This window comes from Olea europaea, chromosome 10 (assembly GCF_002742605.1).
Source record: "Olea europaea var. sylvestris chromosome 10, O_europaea_v1, whole genome shotgun sequence".
NCBI classification, from domain to species: domain Eukaryota; kingdom Viridiplantae; phylum Streptophyta; class Magnoliopsida; order Lamiales; family Oleaceae; genus Olea; species Olea europaea.
The window spans coordinates 3,476,407-3,491,253 of record NC_036246.1 but is presented as its reverse complement, the minus strand read 5'-3'; the positions used below and the strand labels follow the sequence as shown (position 1 = coordinate 3,491,253).

The 14,847-nt window shown below is 36.5% G+C and overlaps 2 protein-coding genes across 4 annotated transcripts; one reads left to right on the top strand and one right to left on the bottom strand.

Moving 5' to 3' along the window:
• Positions 1 to 2,568: 2,568 nt before the first annotated feature.
• On the top strand, positions 2,569 to 9,174 carry LOC111400923 (ras GTPase-activating protein-binding protein 2-like). Of its 2 annotated transcripts, none has more exons than XM_023028394.1 (8): positions 2,569 to 2,750; positions 3,857 to 4,041; positions 5,853 to 6,153; positions 6,248 to 6,667; positions 6,930 to 7,057; positions 7,135 to 7,200; positions 8,479 to 8,542; positions 8,682 to 9,174. In XM_023028394.1, the coding sequence occupies exons 2-8, from the start codon at positions 3,859 to 3,861 to the stop codon at positions 8,897 to 8,899; spliced, it is 1,380 nt and encodes a 459-aa protein (XP_022884162.1). In that variant the 5' UTR covers positions 2,569 to 2,750; positions 3,857 to 3,858; the 3' UTR covers positions 8,900 to 9,174. The 2 variants fall into 2 exon arrangements, with proteins under 2 accessions (XP_022884162.1, XP_022884163.1); XM_023028395.1 differs by having other exon boundaries at positions 2,574 to 2,657.
• A 111-nt stretch (positions 9,175 to 9,285) lies between these two features.
• On the bottom strand, positions 9,286 to 13,826 carry LOC111400922 (LRR receptor-like serine/threonine-protein kinase RPK2). Of its 2 annotated transcripts, XM_023028393.1 has the most exons (2): positions 13,106 to 13,826; positions 9,286 to 12,545 (listed from the first exon to the last, which is right to left on the bottom strand). In XM_023028393.1, exons 1-2 carry the CDS (start codon positions 13,586 to 13,588, stop codon positions 9,615 to 9,617), a joined length of 3,414 nt encoding a protein of 1,137 aa, XP_022884161.1. In that variant the 5' UTR covers positions 13,589 to 13,826; the 3' UTR covers positions 9,286 to 9,614. The 2 variants fall into 2 exon arrangements, with proteins under 2 accessions (XP_022884161.1, XP_022884160.1); XM_023028392.1 differs by lacking the exon at positions 13,106 to 13,826 and having other exon boundaries at positions 9,286 to 13,096.
• Between the last annotated feature and the right edge of the window lie 1,021 nt (positions 13,827 to 14,847).

The following is a 14,847-nucleotide window of genomic DNA, read 5'->3' as shown; positions in this document are numbered from 1 at the left end:
TCGAAAATGATGGACCAAACACATTTTCCGCTTTTTCGAAAACGAAAAATGGCTCGAAAACGCCAAATCAACCGCAATTTGATTTTTAGTAAATTTTAATATGGTTGAAAATTTCTGAATTTCATGAAATATATAATAAAAATTAATCATTGACTTTAATTTTTATTTTAATCAACTTTTTAGTTGAATCAAATTGGATTTAGGTCCAATTGACATGATTTTATTTATTTTTTTGCTTTCTCTAAAAGAACTTATTAAGGAAGTTACATTAAATTTTTTTTTTTTTTTGAAAACTAGTTTTTAAAAATCTCTTAGTCAGGAATTGTTTTAGAGAAAGCAACATTTGACCAATTTCTTTTAAAGACTCTTCAATTAGAAGATGATTTTTTTTTTTTTATAAAATTAGTTAAACAGATTCAAAAGTAACTTTTGAGTCTCAAAAGATTATGCTGGCTTCCTTAAAAGCCATAGCAAACATGACCTTAAATTACTTTTTATGAAAAAAAAAAAATAATGCTACCTGATGCTACCAAAAATCATACTTGGTAGATCTCCCGAGCACGAGGACTAAGAAAGGAACGAATAAGGCCTTCCAATACTTGCAACGAAGGCAACGAGATGTGTTCTCGTCGTCCCTACGATACTTAAGTCAGAAGGGAAATGTATATGAGGATATATGCTGAAATTGCATGTAAAAGCGTACCTGAATAATGAACCTGGGTCATGTATTTATAGAGGTAGATAGCGTATTCCTAATAGGATTGATTTAGTTGGATGTTCTTGTCCAATAGAGTTCTACTTGAGAGGAGTATTTTATTTGTAATATAATTACATGACCAATGATGCTATTGTTGACATAGAGTTCTTGTAGACGTAGGAGCCCTGGGTTAAAGTGTTTTAATCATATTAGAGTCCTTGAAAGGTAGGACTTCTTATGGGCTTGACGAAAAAGGGTTCGGTATGAAGGGAATAACTCGAGGAGTCATGATCGTATATCAAAACAATGCTCGAGAACTTATGCCCAAAGACACTACCGACCAGATCACGAGGATGCAAATTGCCACTCCTCGGGTATATTACCCCGAGGACCATGTGCCCCAATATGTGATAAGCAAGACCCTATGAGTCCTTAAGACAATCATTTCGAGAGGTTGCCAAAAGTGACTACATCACTACCTATCACCAATAGTGCTAGAACACCAGTGTGTGGCAACATTTGATATGTTTAATTAAATGAATTATATGACATTATATTTAAGTGAATCTATCATTCAAAAAATAATGTTATCTAGCACTGATAGTACTAGAGCACCAGTGAATGTGACAACACTTAATAGGTTGAATTAAAGAAATTATATGATATTACATTTAAGTGAACCAATCATATAATGTGATGCAATTGCCACTTAAATTCGTGCTTGATATCAATAATACTGAATGACTTTGCTCTTATGAAAATGCAATAGAAGAAATTTATGGTGCTAGACAAATGTAAAGAGAGGTGCGATCGGGGCTTAACTCCAATTGTAAAAGTGAAGTCTTGCCAAGTCCATAACCTAAGTTCGAGTTCCATTCGGGAATGGTGAAATTCCCTATATATATATTATTGAAATTCTGAAAAAAAGGGGGAAAATATATTTTGCCTTGTTTGATTTTGATTAAAATTTTAAGTCAAAATTAATAATTAATTTTAATCACATATTATATAGGATGCACAACTTTTTAACCATATATTTTATCAACTTTTAAATCTACTGAAAATTCAATTATAATCTACACCAAACATAGACTTAGCAAGAAATTTTATCAAAGGATCCTTTCAAAGAAAATAATACTAATAATAATAATTATTATTGTATAGCCCTGTTTGGTGCGATTTAAAATCTTGATAAAAATTTAAGTCAAAATCAAAAATTAATTTTCATAATATATTTACAGGCTGTTTGATTCCCATTATTTGTCAAAAATGCATTTTATAATAGTGATTTAATGGAGAATGTGTGGTTAAAAAATAAGAAAAAAATTTGAATTTATTTGTAATATTATTTTATTGAAGAATATGTGATTGAAAATAAGAGAGAGAAATACATTTTTGAAAATAATAGGAATCAAATGGGGGCTTAATAAGATTCACAATTTTTATCAAATTTTGAACCACACATTTAATTAACTTTTATCAAATATACCAAATGTAGCATAATTGTTTTCTTGGAGCATAGTTTTCGTAGTTTAAATTATTATAATTTAAATATTATATTTTTTATTCACATATTATATACGATCTATGGCTTATTATTCAATTGTTAAACAGACTCGAGAGACTACTAACAAGCATTAATGTCCCGTTTGGTACTCATTTTTTTTAAAATGTATTTTTCTCTATTTTCTTTTTAACTACACATTCTTTAATAAAATAATATTATACGTAAATAAAAAAATTTCCTTATTTTTCATTCACACATTTCCCATTAATTTACTATTCAAGAATCCATTTTTACATAAAAAAAAAAAGATCTCCCAAACTGGCCAAACACCCTCTAAATGTCGGCTAAACAGCTCATACTCGAAGCAACTTTGAGTATTTCGTCACAATCAGTCGGAGCCCCGTGTCTCCTTTTATCGGACGCAACATCTCTCTACCTCCCTCTATTGATTCTGTAGCGGTCTCTTCTCTCTCAACAATTACTGCTTCATCACATCGCTACTTTCTCTCGCTCAGTTTAACTTGCTAACTAAGTTCTCTTGATCAGGTAATTTAGTTGCTTTTAAAATTCTCTTACTTAATCAGATCATATAAAGTTCCCATTTTTATAATTACTATTTCAAGATACGATCAGAACCATGATAATGTAAATTTTGTCCCAAGGATTTTTTATTTATTTGACAATGTCTGTAATTGGTGTCTTAATTTTCTCTATGTTCCTACAGGGTTTTGTTCTTGATTCTTAATACTTTAGATCGGTATGTTGGTTTCCTGGAAACCGGATCTGTTATCAAGTTTTTCTTGGGTTTATAGATTTTTATTCATCTTACTAGTTAAAGCCTGTTGCATTTTGGGGAAAAGTTCTTGGGATTTATGGCATGATTCATAACCCAAGTAACTAGGGTTTCCGATAAATCGGGACGCCTTTATGAGTTGTCACAAATGTTTCTCATTTGATTATTATTATTATTATTATTATTATTATTATTATTATTATTATTATTATTATTTTCCATGCTGTGATCTTATTGGGATTTGCTTAATTAGACATTTGAGTTCGCGGTGGTTTCAGTTTTTGGTTTGTTGCTTAGCAACTCAGTGTTAACAATTTTTTTCAGTTACATAAAAATTTCCACGACAACTGTGTTAAAAAACAGTGTCCAAAATTCTTTTTCCCAACTTTCCCAGGTGAACAGATTTTCCAGAAATTTAATATTTTGTGCAGAAATAGGCTCTTTTTTGTTGTGACTTGTCTATAAGATTTTTATGCACCTTGTATGACTTCTGTGCTTTCAATTCAGTTCGGCTCAGCTCAACTCATATGATGCTGCATAGTTGCTAGGGTTTATGCCCTATTTTCTTTAGGATCATGCTATATGTACACTGACATTGTTTTTGACATTGTGCCACATGTCATTTCATGAGTGGAAAATTTTTAAATGCAACACACTTTCCCGCCAATTGCAATTTGAAAATGAATGGAGTGTCAACAATCATGTCAACCAAATAATGTACAAATAGCTTAATCCTTTTCTTTAAAGAAGTTGAATATTGTTAGCGTTCCTTTGTACTCTGATTTTTTCATCTGTACCTTGTGGTGAAATAATTAACAAGATCCTATTTTGAATATATGAATATTTTTCTTTTATATAGGAATGGCCATGCAAACTGCTACCCCTTCAGCTCCTAGTGCCCAAGTGGTTGGAAATGCTTTTGTTGAGCAGTACTACCATATTCTTCATCAGTCCCCTGAGTTGGTTCACCAGTTTTACCAGGACACAAGTGCGTTAAGTCGCCCAGAATCAGATGGTGTGATGACAACTGTGACAACCATGAAAGTATGTTTATTGAGAATTAAGTTGCAGATTGGAATATAATTTCAAAATTTTCCTCTAAATTAGTTCTTTTATCTATGCTTTTTCTTTGGTGAATTTGAAATCCAAAAGCTCACATACTAGAGTTGTGCAACAATTTTTTGGGCACAATAACTTTTGGAAAAGTTGTCCGACTTCTGAAAACTCTATCTATCCTCTTAAAATAATGTACACATTACAAACGACTATGCAAAGCTCTATATGCATTGCTATATCATCCTTGCTCCCTCTTTTTGTAAAAGATTCACATTTCTCCCTTCTCTTCATGTCAGGATATCATGCATCATGCATTCTGAGTTCGTTTTGACATTTTAGACATAATATCATATGGCAGTGAATAATAGTACAACTGCACCAATCTTTTACACCCTGCTTTCAAACAACAATAGCTAAAACTAGCATTCCAATCTTCAATGTGGCTTGACCTCGTAAAACTACTATGGCCCGGTTTACACCTCTGTTTCACTTAAGGTCTAAAGCAAAAGAAAGACACAAGCTAACGCTAACTCATGAATTAACTTTATGATGAAGGTAACAAAATGGAGGGTTTTATGAGGTCCATCTTGCCTAGAACATATAGTTATAGCTTCTTTCTTTATTCTTTCTTCTTTTTTCCCCTTTATTTCTGGTTTTGTGCGGTGGACGATTTGAGTAGACTCTAGATTATATTTGATACTCATATTTACTGTATTTAGCATAAGGGAAGGGAGTGGACTCTTGAAATAAGAATGAAATCAAAGGTTGGAGAGAATTATCCTCCTTTTGTCCCCAGGACCAACTAGTAGAAGGCTCACACAATGGGCTAATGTTGCTGCTAATCTTTAAACATTTAAAGGTTTTAAGTTTTAACAAACTGTTACGGGCTAAGCACCGAAGGAAACATAACATACCACATAGCTTTCAAAGAGATTAAATTCACTTAAATTTTTATCTTCTTAATTATCGAGAAAGATTTTTTTAGGATAAAATAACCACAAATAAACTCCTAGACTCGCTAAATTGTCTTATAAAGCTGTTATTTATTCCTGATAAGTAAAATTAATTTGAACTTTTATAATACAATATACAGCCAAAACAAAAAACTTATGCACAATCCTGTTATCAGGGACTACTGAAATTATCTGATTTCTATTAATGACCTTCCATGCAATATTAAAGTGTTTTATGAAGAATAAATTTAACGATATATTGTAATAAGTTCTTTTGTTATTATACCTGCCCATTAACACCCTTAATTTGAATTTTTTCCCGAGGGGCAAACGTTTAGCCTATGTTTGGTTCGGGATGAGATGTTTATGAAAGGTAGAAAAGGATCCAATAAGCTATTGTCGAGCAAGTTTTCTTTTACTTGGAAACTCACATGGACTTCATCAGAATGATATAATAAAAGAAGTAGGAATCATACAATTTCTTGTACCCCATCTTATAGTGTCTGTTTGACACCCATTAATTTATTTTATGGTTGTTACAGGATTATTTTGAACCACACATTCACACAATAACACATATATAGAAAACTTTTTTCTACTTTTTAGCCACACGTTCTCCTAAAAATACCATTCAAAACTAATTTTTCCCAATTAATGAGAATCAAACAGGCTCTTAATCAGATTCTACACCTTTCCCTTGATTTTGTTAAAGAATTAATTCTAGAGCTGCTGGGCTTAGTTAAACATTTGTATTTTCTCACAAGTATTGATCAACTATATCTGATCCTGATGACAATGCAACAAAATAAGTGACATAAGCCTGGCTCTAATTTCATGTTGGACCAGGATATCGATGATAAGATATGTTCCTTGGACTACAAGAACTACAAGGCAGAAATAAAGACTGCTGATGCTCAGGACTCTTATAAGGACGGAGTGATTGTGCTTGTAACTGGGTGCTTGACTGGAAAGGACAATCTGAGAAAGAAATTCACTCAAACCTTTTTCCTTGCTCCACAAGACAAAGGATATTATGTTTTGAATGATATCTTTAGGTATGTTGGTGAGAATGAATCGGACACCAGTGCAGGGGAAATTATTGGAGTTGACAACACACTACCTTCAAATTATCAGACCCCGGATTCAGGTTTGCTTTATCATTACACATCAGTATGCTTTCTTGTCATGATCTTAGATCATTTTTGTTTGGAGTTGATCAGCATGTTCATTTTTTTTTTCAGAGCCTGCTGAAGTATTGGATATTCCCAACCTGAACCAGGCAACTTCTCAAACAGAGGATGTTGAAACTGTTGAGGAGAAAGCTGATGACCTAGTGAATGATGAGATGCAAGTTAGTAACGATATTGATATTCCGGTGGTAGTTGAATCTTATTTGGACGAGAATCACATATCCACAGTTGCAGAATCAGCTACTTCCTCCTCCCAAGAGGATGCTCCAAAGGAGTCATATGCTTCAATTTTAAGTTCACAATCAAAGAAGAGGCCAACCAAAGTTTATGTACCTGCTAATACATTGAGAGTGGCTCCTTCAATAACTGAAAAGCAGTCAATTAATTCAGCAGTGCCTGCTTCAGGCCCTGAACCATCAAGCCCAACTGCACCTGTTAATGAACCTGAAAGTCATGATACCGAGGATGAAGGTATTAGTTTATGCTGTTGTTTGACCAGGCGGGCTCATGTTAAGTTCTAATCTTCGTTTATTAAGGAATTTGCCCTTTTTTGTTATCTGTCATGCAGCATGCACCCTAACAATAATTTTGTAATAAGGGAAGAAAATTATCTTAGAAAGAAAATGAAAATTTTGAGGTGTGAAGCAATTGTTGAAAATTTGCTTCTTGTTCCCTTTCTTGAGCAATTTTTCAGGAAATGTGATTTCACCTCGATTGCTTCATTATCTTGCAGGTGAGGGTCACTCTATTTATATCCGCAATTTGCCTCTAAATATAACGGTTGCTCAGCTTGAGTTTGAATTCAAGAAATTTGGACCTATTAAGAAAAATGGGGTCCAAGTCAGAAGTTCAAGTAGCAAGGTTGGTTCTGTTGACATCTTGTTTTGTAGTTTGTTCCACCTGGCTCGGTATATTCCCCTTACCTCATCTATTTGCAGCAACAAGGATTCTGTTTTGGTTTTGTTGAATTTCAAGAGTTCAGCTCCGTGCAAAGTGCAATTAAGGTTTGTGTGCTTCAAATTCTTGTTCCACCTTGTTTCTTGATTAGTTCTTAGATTTCACCAAGACTTCATAATGAAGTTATTACTTAGCTGAAGAATAAAGTACCCATCATGGCGAATGCTCTTTGATAACGTAAAATGGAGCAGCTGAAGTTTTCCATTTCAAAATGCATGGTTGATTTTAATATCAGAAATTTTGGCTATTTTGTGTTCTTTTACTATTTTCTGCCTTTGCCCTGGTCATCAACTATAGAACTCTATGTGGCCTTGACGCTGGAGAAAAATTAGGTTGAGACTTTCTCAAGGGCTGAAATTCCTGGCTGATTGAGCATTTTTCTATGTTTATATTGGTTAAAAGTATTTTATGGAGGTGACGGATGTCAATAATGCATGCCATTTTTGTGTTGATTACCTTACACTAATATTTGTGCTACAGACCGGTCAAAGCTAAACAAACAAAATCCTACTTAGAAGGAGAGTAAAAGAAATGACAAAACTGTAACCATGATTTTGCCATCCTCTGTTTCAGATGTATGCATGTGTTTATGTAGGTCTGGCCCGAACATGCAAGTATGTGTAGTGGTTGTTTGCAAGCATAGTACGTAAAAGATACTGTTAAACTTTGTCTCGTCATGTTATAGTTTGACAAATTCCGTTGCACCTTATGGCAGACGTATATCCTAGCCGATCAATTTGTTGTTTAAACTGCCTTTGGCTGGTTGCTTTATCTTTCCCATAATTAATTGAAGCCATAGGGCCCTATCTATTTATTCATTGGACCTAGCCTTTTTTTTTTCTTCATTCCAAGAATTCAAACTGGGTTTTGGATCGATCTGATAAAAATGAAATAGCCTTGGAACTCTCAGTTGATACGACGTGCTATTTTTTCCATTCATTCCTAACTTGGGAGGTGGTGATTTAGTAGCAATGGGTAGTGGCAGAGTGGCTTTGTTACCTAAGAGTTGAGGTGAAGTGAAACTATTTAGTAGGTTGAAACAAAAGTTTTGACAAATTGTTGTCACTTACCAGTTAAATGTTCCAATATCCACGTGCAGGTTGGTTAGGTCGGCAAGAGAGGAGTGGATTCCCTGTTGTCTTTAACTTCAAGTGTTAAATGCTTGTGTTTTAGCTTCCTAAACTTCCACCATTTTTATTTTGTGGCACTGTTTTTGCATGTATAATTTGATAATTTTTCCTATTTAGAAAACTTGTTATCAAAATCCTTCAAGAATTATTCCTCCATTTATTCACAATAACAATATTAAGACGATTACAATTCAGGCTTCACCCATAACTATTGAGGATCGTCAAGCTGCAGTTGAAATAAAGAGGACTGCTACTCGAGGTAACTTAAAAAATATTAAGTAATCCATTTCTCTGCTGTGATTCGAGTTCAAGAAATACTGTATAGAAAAGCGTTTGTTAGGATATACTTTTAGGAGACCGATTTGCTCATTATGATATAACTATTGTTTCTGTTACAGTTGGTAGTGCGAGGGGCCGTTTCACTTCTGCTCGTGGTGGCTTTCGAAGTGACAGCTTCAGGGCTCGTGGAAATTTGAATCCTGGCTGGGGCTATGTGAGAAGCGACAGTTTCAGGGCTCGTGGGAACTTTAGCAGTGGGCATGGTGGAGAAGGTTATCAAGGAAGAGGGAGAGGTGGTCGTCGTGAAGGCCCAAGCCAGAATGCCACTTCAACGTAAATTTTTGCCCGAGCTATATTGGTGGCAATTTTGACAGATTGTCGTTGCCTGTGTGAGCACCTTAGCTGAAACAGTAAAAAAAGTTGGCCATGTAGTTTCTAGGATTGCCTGAAAATGAATGGCTTTTGGTGTAGGATTTATCATTCTTTCTAACAAAGTTTTGCGCATGGAGTACTGGACTTGTTCAGAGTAGAGCAATATAACTCGTGCAAGCAACAAATCCTTGTTTTCTATTGGTGGAAAAAAGGTATTCATTTCTACTTGAGGTTTTGTAATTTTTTTTTTACCTTATAAACAGCTTCATGGAAAAACACACAAGAAATTCTTGAACCACTCCAACTACGCATATGTTGAATGTCTATAGGAAAAATACAAGTTTCTTGCATATTAAAACAGCCATATTCTTTGTTCTCTTATTGGACATCAACAAATAGAAAAGTGATTAATACAAGCATTGAAAACAAATATCTGCATTCTTCTGCAGAACCATCAGCGAACCCGCTAATCTAGGGCATCTCATGGAAAAATGGGGGAAAAACTGTACTACAATTTACAAGCAACTACAATGTAAGACCTGAACTGAAACTGACTTAATGGCAGTCCAAGAAGACACCCAAAAACACTTCTCCAATAGAAGTGCAGCGTCATAAATTACAAGTGGACTTGCCTTTACTTGGATTAAGCCTTGTCAATAAAATGATACCTCCATATGTAGCTAACAGGATGGGGGATGCAGTTGTTTTAGTCGTCTTACAACTTGCTTCATTGTGGGACGGGTAGAAAGAGTATCAACCGTACATACAACTGCCAAGTGCAAGACTTCTATCAAATCATCATGTGGACCTCCATCCCACAACCCTGCCGTAAAAAACTCCTTGGCACGGCCTTGGCGCAAGAGCATGCATCCCCAAGTGACTATGTTAAATCCGTGTCCATAGGAAGAGAATGAAGGATCTAATGCTTTCTTATCTGACATCAATTCAAGCAATACAACACCATAACTATAGACATCAGCCTTGTCAGAAACCCGGCAAGTCATTGCATACTCTGGGGCAACATATCCAAAAGTTCCAGCAACACCAGTGGTAGCATGAGTTTCAGACGTTCCAAGTAGCCTAGCCAGTCCAAAATCAGACAAATAAGCGTTGTACTCCTCATCCAACAAGATATTGCTAGGCTTCACGTCACGATGAAGAACCCTTGGCACACACTGATCATGTAGGTAGGCAAGTGCACGTGCTATGTCCAAAGCAATCTTGTGAAGTACCCTCCATTCTACAGCCCTCGTGGACCTTTCCTGAATAAACTTCTCTAGATTGCCACCTGGCAAATAATTGTAAATAAGAAACATCTCTGTTTCACTAGCATGATATCCTATCAAGGTCACAAGATTCGGATGGTGGAGCCTTCCCAGGGTTCTGATTTCTGCGTCAAACTGTTGAACACCTTGAAAACGTCCGAGTGCAAGCCGTTTTATCGCAACTAGCACTCCTGGAGCAACCTCAGCTTTGTATGTTGCTCCAAAACCCCCATTACCAATGCAGTTGCTTGCGTTAAAACTTCCAGTGGAACGCACCACATTCTCAAATGTCAGTGGAACCCCGATGTCAGTAAAGACAATAACTTCCTTCCTAGCAGTTCCACTCACTCTGGACCTCGGTTTCCTTTTTCTAGTATAAAAGAAGAGGACAATAAGAGCAAGAAGAACCGACACAATAGCCGCTGCGGATGTTATGGATGCAATCACAATTGAGTTAATACCACCACTCCCACTCTCTTGGCTTGGCGTTCTCAATGGATGGCCCGGATCTTTTGGCGAGTCCCCCGTCCTTCCCTGTTGATCAGCAGAGGATGATGAATCAAGCATACGGCAGTGGTTCAGAAATGGGTTTCCAAGGACACTATTGCATTTCATCAAATTATCGTTCTGAGGAAGTGGCCCAGACAAATTGTTGAAGGAGACATTAAATGATGAGAGCATGGCCACATTAGCCAAGTTCAGGGGAATTTGCCCGGAAAGGTTATTGTTGTTGAGGAGAAGCAAAGTCAAGTTCCTCAAATTGGCAAGATCTTTCGGAATCTCACCCGATAAAGAGTTCGAAGACAGGTCGAGCACTTTTAAAGAGAACAGCTGTCCTAAGCTTGCAGGGATGGGACCGCTCAGGTTGTTTCCAGCCAAAGAAAGTCGTTCAAGATTTTTTATCTGGCCAAGACTGATAGGAATTGTCCCACCCAGTGGATTCCAACTCAAATCAAGAGCCGAAAGTGACGCCAAACCATTGATGCTAGGAGGAAGAGTCCCAACAATTTGGTTACGGGAGGCATCTAAGAGTATCAGAGACTTGCACATTGTGCTAGAATCTGGTGGAAAAGCACCAGAGAAACCGTTATTGCTGACGTTAACCATCATACCACTCACTCGATCACATCTCTCAAATAAACTTCCAGGAAATGGTCCACTGAGCTTGTTTCGACCAGCAAAAAATGCATACACAGTCTGCTTCCCTAATCGTTCAGATGCAATGGTCATTGATTGCACAGAGCCTGTAAGGTTGTTAGAATCAAAATTATGGAACACTGTAAAACTAGCACTGTCGCCAAATAATGGCAGAGGGGTTTCGATCCTAGTTCTGTATGTGAAATACGATATATAAGCAGATGTTGACTCGTTGACCTTTGAGGGATCTCCACTTAAAGATTGGATTGGAGCACAAGCTTCGTTATTAAATTTGGGAATCGAGCCTGACAGATTATTCCCACTGATATCAAATAGAGTCATACAAGGAACAGGAATTTTGTCAAAGATCTCCCCTGTGAGTCTGTTTGAGCTCAAATTAAGGAAATGCAGCTTCTTGCAGTTGCTAAATTCCTCGGAGATTTTTCCAGAATGATAGTTCTGAGCCAAATTCAGCATCTCTAAGTTGTCGCAAGAACCCCACCTACCTGGCAACGGTCCTTCAAGAGTTGCTCTGGGAGCCCACACCATCCTCAATCTAGGGAGAATGGTAATTTCTGCTGGAATCGTGCCATCATAAAAATTATACTCATCAGCTGTGAATGCCAACTCTCTCACCAAGAAACTATCTCTGGAACTAGAGACATTAAGAAGTGGGTCCCACAAGTTTGACAGCACAAGGACAGATAGCTTGGAACAATTTCCAAGCTCAGACGGTATAGAACCGCCAAGACTATTCCTTGATACATCCAATACTTCAAGCTGACTCAACTGACCGAGTTCACTAGGAATAACCTCCTCCAACATATTTGAGTACAGTAGAAGCGTCTTCAAACCTCTGCATTTCCCAAGACTTTTTGGGATCCCTTCACCCAAGATATTCCCTGCCAGCTCCAAACGCTCAAGCTTCCCACAATTATCCCCAATCTCACTTGGGATAGTCCCACTAAGCTGATTAAAGGACAGGTAGAGTCCCCTCAAATCTATAAACCCACTGATAAACTTTGGAATCGTTCCATTCACTTGATTTCCAGCTAAATTCATGACTTGTAGACCCTTACAACTTGACAATGAACTAGGGATCTCCCCAGAAATCTTATTAAATCCCAGGTTAAGAATTTTCAAAATTTTCAACCCCTTAAATTGCACAGGCAGTGACCCAGAAATCAAATTCCCTTCCAGATCAAGAACCTCAAGCTTTTCCATACCCCAAATTTCAACAGGAATCTCACCACTCAATTCATTGAAAGGCAGCGACAAAATCTTAAGTTCAGTAAGTTTCGCAATTGAAGGGGGTAATATACCCAAGATTTCAACTTTACTATTGCTATCCTGACAAGGCCTTCTAATTCCAAACCCATAAAGTGGAAATTGAGAAATTCTAGCACAAGACAAAGAATTACCTCCACCAGTGATATTCAACGCCACGACCCGAGAACCCGAATCGCAAGAAACCCCTAACCAGGAGCAGTGATTTTGGCTGTTTAAATTCCAGCTGGCCAGCACTCCAGAAGGGTCTGAAATTGAACCCTTGAACTCCAGCAGAGCAGATTTATCCGCATCGGAACCCCAAACCGTGTGCTGTTGAACCGAAAACAACACCCAAAGGGAAATTAACAGCTTCAACGGCTTGTGCAGGCGGAACCATTTTATCATAAAAGAAAGACGACCCATTACTCAAACCAACAAAGGTCCTTAAAAAGCTCGAGCAAAGTACGGGCCCTTCCTTGTCTCCCTCTTTAAAATGAAACCTCAAGCTTTTCCATACCCCAAATTTCAACAGGAATCTCACCACTCAATTCATTGAAAGGCAGCGACAAAATCTTAAGTTCTGTAAGTTTCGCAATTGAAGGGGGTAATATACCCAAGATTTCAACTTTACTATTGCTATCCTGACAAGGCCTTCTAATTCCAAACCCATAAAGTGGAAATTGAGAAATTCTAGCACAAGACAAAGAATTACCTCCACCAGTAATATTCAACGCCACGACCCGAAAACCCGAATCGCAAGAAACCCCTAACCAGGAGCAGTGATTTTGGCTGTTTAAATTCCAGCTGGCCAGCACTCCAGAAGGGTCTGAAATTGAACCCTTGAACTCCAGCAGAGCAGATTTATCCGCATCGGAACCCCAAACCGTGTGCTGTTGAACCGAAAACAACACCCAAAGGGAAATTAACAGCTTCAACGGCTTGTGCAGGCGGAACCATTTTATCATAAAAGAAAGACGACCCATTACTCAAACCAACAAAGGTCCTTAAAAAGCTCGAGCAAAGTACGGGCCCTTCCTTGTCTCCCTCTTTAAAATGCCGACGAATTATAGAAAAACCCCAAACCAAATTTAGGGTTTGCCCTCACTATTTTCTTGTTAACAAAGTCTAAAGAGAGTTAAGAGACGAGTCTTTGAAAGAGAGAGATAGAGAGAGAGAGAGATGGGAACAGTGGTGGTTGTTCATTAAGAAAGCGCGTTCATGTTCACATTTCATTTTTCTGTCTTTCAAATTTCTTCCTTGAGTTTTAACCTCATTTTTGTCTTAACAATGAAATAAAAATATTTTTATTTTTGTTAAGACTCATCGTCTCGATTGCTTGAGAATATAAACTCTTAAAAGTAAAATTTATTATTACTTAACAAGTATAGGTTAATATTTATATCATGATAAAAAAAAATTTCTTTTATTCTACTTTGTCACAGAAAGTTACAGTAGTTATTTTTTCCAAATAAACATCTCGACACTAAGAATTTATATTATGAAATGATTTGAACGAATAACTACTTTTTCACGTTAAATAATTTTTTCCATTCTTTTAACCAATCATAGAGAGTTACGTTTGCTTTTTATGAAACAATACTTTATTTTATAATTTTAAAAAAATATTAGTGAAATTTAGAAGTATTCATACATGATAACAAATTATTTTTGTTGGGTCCGGATATTTTAGCTTCAGTCGAGTTTATTTCAACTTTCAAGCACTATATTTCTCTTGTTTCGCTCGATTGATGAGCATTTTTCTTTTATTTAATTTAGGTGTGTGTAATTTATTAATTTAGTCCCTGTTTGATCCCTATTAAGTGGAAAAATTAATGGGTGGAATAGTATTTATTCGAAAAATGAGTGGTTGAAAAAGATTGAAAAATTTTCGATTTACGTGTAATATTATTTTATGAAAGATTGTGTTGTTAAAAATAGAAGAGAAAAAAATAAAATATATTGTAATTTAATGTAATAGGCTCAAACAGGGGCTTATTGTTTTCTACAAGAGTAAAAAGTCTACTTGCGTGGATGGGTGACGGTGGTGGGGTCTGAGTTGACGCAGACTAGCGAAGGGCGGATGGAACCACCGCTCGGTCAATAAATGCATAGAGCCCGTCAATTGGGGTGGGGTGGATTTAACCCAGAATAGGTTTTTGATGTTGATGGCCTCATTGTTTCCAAATTTCATATTATTTTGTTACAAATAACTATATAAAATCAAAGTTTCAGCACAAAAGTT

Bases quoted from the DNA above. Each gene is read 5' to 3' on its own strand.
- LOC111400922 (XM_023028393.1), bottom strand. From the start codon at position 13,588: ATGGGTCGTCTTTCTTTTATGATAAAATGGTTCCGCCTGCACAAGCCG. The intron at 12,546-13,105 runs GTTTCATTTTAA...GAAAAGCTTGAG, and splicing joins GGGGTATGGAAAAGCTTGAG to GTTCTTGATCTGGAAGGGAA.
- LOC111400923 (XM_023028394.1), top strand. From the start codon at position 3,859: ATGGCCATGCAAACTGCTACCCCTTCAGCTCCTAGTGCCCAAGTGGTT. The intron at 6,154-6,247 runs GTTTGCTTTATC...TTTTTTTTTCAG, and splicing joins TTATCAGACCCCGGATTCAG to AGCCTGCTGAAGTATTGGAT. The intron at 6,668-6,929 runs GTATTAGTTTAT...ATTATCTTGCAG, and splicing joins TCATGATACCGAGGATGAAG to GTGAGGGTCACTCTATTTAT.